Below are 2,636 nucleotides of genomic sequence, written 5' to 3' on the forward strand. Positions count from 1 at the left end.
ATACAATACACTTTAAAATGCCTAAAATATTATAAGCTAAAATGCATATAAAAACACATAAACCAACTAGTAAAAGAAACATTAAACAAACAATAAAAAATAAACCCACACATGAGACAAGATGATATCAGAGGGGAGCAAGAACCAGTCTAATTGTAGCCTAATGTTGACAGCTCTGATTATCAATAAGCCATTTCTTTAACAGTGTTTTAAAGGTGTTATAACTTGAGTTTTCTAATGATCACAGGGAGAAGATTCCTGAGGAATAACACAGTCTCCCCGAACTGCACCTCTGGTTCTGACATTATTAGATGTTCAGATTTTAACAAACTCTTGAAGTGGGGGTGATGATAGACCATGAATAATTCTGTAGAATTATTAGAATAGAATAAGTTTGAATATTTAACAATATTTTCCCAACTGAGTAAACCATGTTTTTGTAGTATTGGACAGTGATGAACCCTATTTGTTCTCTTATCCAGAGTTTTTACAGTGCRTTTATATAGTGATTACAGTAGTTTTAAAGTTGTAGCATTAGCTTGAGGCCAAATGGGTAAACAGTAATTGATGTGGGACAGAATTATACTATGCATGTACATTTTAGCTGCCTGTGTGGACATCTGATAACAAATATGTCTGAAGTTACTGAGGTTAAATTTAAAACGATTTCAGACCCTTTTGATATGTGCTTTAAATAACAACTTTGAATCAATTACCACTCCCAGATACTTGTATTCAGATACTATCTGCAACCTCTCTCCTGATACAAAAACATCTGGCTCAACACTGAAATTAGTGTTGGATTTTGTAAAAAACATTGCCACGGTTTTAGACGTGTTTAACAGCAGGCAGGAGTGTTTCACCCAAGCTGTGATATTAACCATGGAGTTAGTGAGCTTCTCAGCCACCTGGGAGATATTACTGCCATGAACATAAACTATGGTGTCATCAGCATACATTTGAACAGATACATCAGCACAAACAGATGGAAGATCATTTATGTAAAGTGAAAACAACAAAGGTCCTAAGGTAGATCCTTGAGGAATACCACTTGACAGACTGAGAGCTGCTGAATGAAATGACTGGATTCAGACAAGTTGGGAGCGGTCAGTCAGAAAAGACTCTATCCATTTCCGGACTTCCGGTTTCCAACAGCGCTGCTTTGCTTGCTTCAGCCGYGAGCAAGAAAGCTTCGCTCAGATCCAGTGCGGGGGTTGTGTGGTCATTCTCATCACATTTTAATCTATTCAAAGTTTATGTGGTTTTGTCACGATTCCAGTTAACGAACACAAAATATTCTTACAGGGTATTAAATTAACACCCAAAAGTTTAACACTGAAAGTTTAACACTCCTATTTTTGCTGTGAATTGATTGTGTTTTTGTGTCTCTGACATCCAGTAAAACTAATTCTGTCCACTTCAGTCGTTTAGTTCAGATTTCAGTTTGAACCTTCAGCTCACAGCTTTTATTCTTTATTCAGATTAGAGAACTGCAGTTTGTCAAGGATCAGCTGTTCTTCTCTGGGCTCAGCTCTGAAGTCCAACCCCTCCCATCTGACTGAACTGGATCTGAGTCACAACAACCTTCAGGCTCCAGATGTTCAGCAGCTGTTGGAGCTTGTGGAGAGTCCAGACTACAAACTTCAGACTCTGAGGTCAGTAGATGGTCTGAGTGAGTCCAGAATAGAGCTGGATTGGATGAGCTCAAAGTTAGATCAGAATATTTTTGAAAGTTTTCATTAATAATGTTTATTTTCTGACTTTGTGACTTTTCTTAGTTTCAGCTGATTTTCTGCAGCTTCAGCATCTATCTGACTGTTTGACTGCAGTTGTTCTGGAAACATTTCTCCTAAATGAACGTTGATTTCTTCATTCTTTCCCTCATAAAGCTGTGAAGTGTTGAATAAAGTGTGTCTTGTTTCTTCTGACGTGTTTTCATGCAGAAGACTTCTCTGATGTGAGGCTKCTTTCTTTGATTGGACTGAACTCTTCATGTCGTCACATTTTCTTTTAATCCACATCATTCATAAAGAAAAAAAAGTCAGAAGTCCTTCTTCCAAATCCTCCACTTGGTTCAGGCACCATGAAGTTTGTGTTTAAAGGACAAGCTTGGAGGAAGGTTTCTGCTTTACTCTCTAAACGTGTCTCCCCTCCTCTTCCTCTCGTCTTCCTCACATCACTGACACACAGAGGCTGTGTCTCAATTCATGGGCTGGATCCTCATGAGCACATAGCCCAGCTGGGCCACATACTACCTGGGCCAGGTAGGCTGCTCAAAACTGTTGTGACATGAGACGGTCTACCCTTCGCCTGACGTCGGCTCTATGTGAGTTTGCGTGACCAACTCGCTACCCCGTTACCATAGTGACCAGTTTCATATCAGACTGAAAATACGACGGGACGTGTATTTACACATCCTTTTACTGGAAGAATAACTTTACAGTTAAAATGTTACATGTGTAGCGAATTACTCTATGAAATTAGGACCAGCCTAATCTTCACGGTATGAACACTGGATTTACAAAGGGACCCCTTTTTCACTCATTCATCACAGATATGAGTACAATGCATGCAATATCGCTTCTCAAGCGAACACAGTTACTGCTTTCAGAGAGCCTGACGGCGCAGGTCTCAGC

At 39.4% G+C, this 2,636-nt stretch overlaps 1 protein-coding gene across 1 annotated transcript in view; it reads left to right on the forward strand.

The window, feature by feature from the left end:
* LOC106533499 (NACHT, LRR and PYD domains-containing protein 12) overlaps positions 1–2,636 on the forward strand; it is a 46,379-nt gene that overhangs the window by 39,435 nt on the left and 4,308 nt on the right. Inside the window, exon 8 of the mRNA XM_014029831.1 lies at positions 1,482–1,655. Coding sequence (XP_013885285.1) covers positions 1,482–1,655 — 174 coding nt within the window. The remainder of the gene's footprint in view (positions 1–1,481; positions 1,656–2,636) is intronic.

This window comes from Austrofundulus limnaeus, unplaced genomic scaffold (assembly GCF_001266775.1).
Source record: "Austrofundulus limnaeus strain Quisiro unplaced genomic scaffold, Austrofundulus_limnaeus-1.0 Scaffold958, whole genome shotgun sequence".
NCBI lineage: Eukaryota > Metazoa > Chordata > Actinopteri > Cyprinodontiformes > Rivulidae > Austrofundulus > Austrofundulus limnaeus.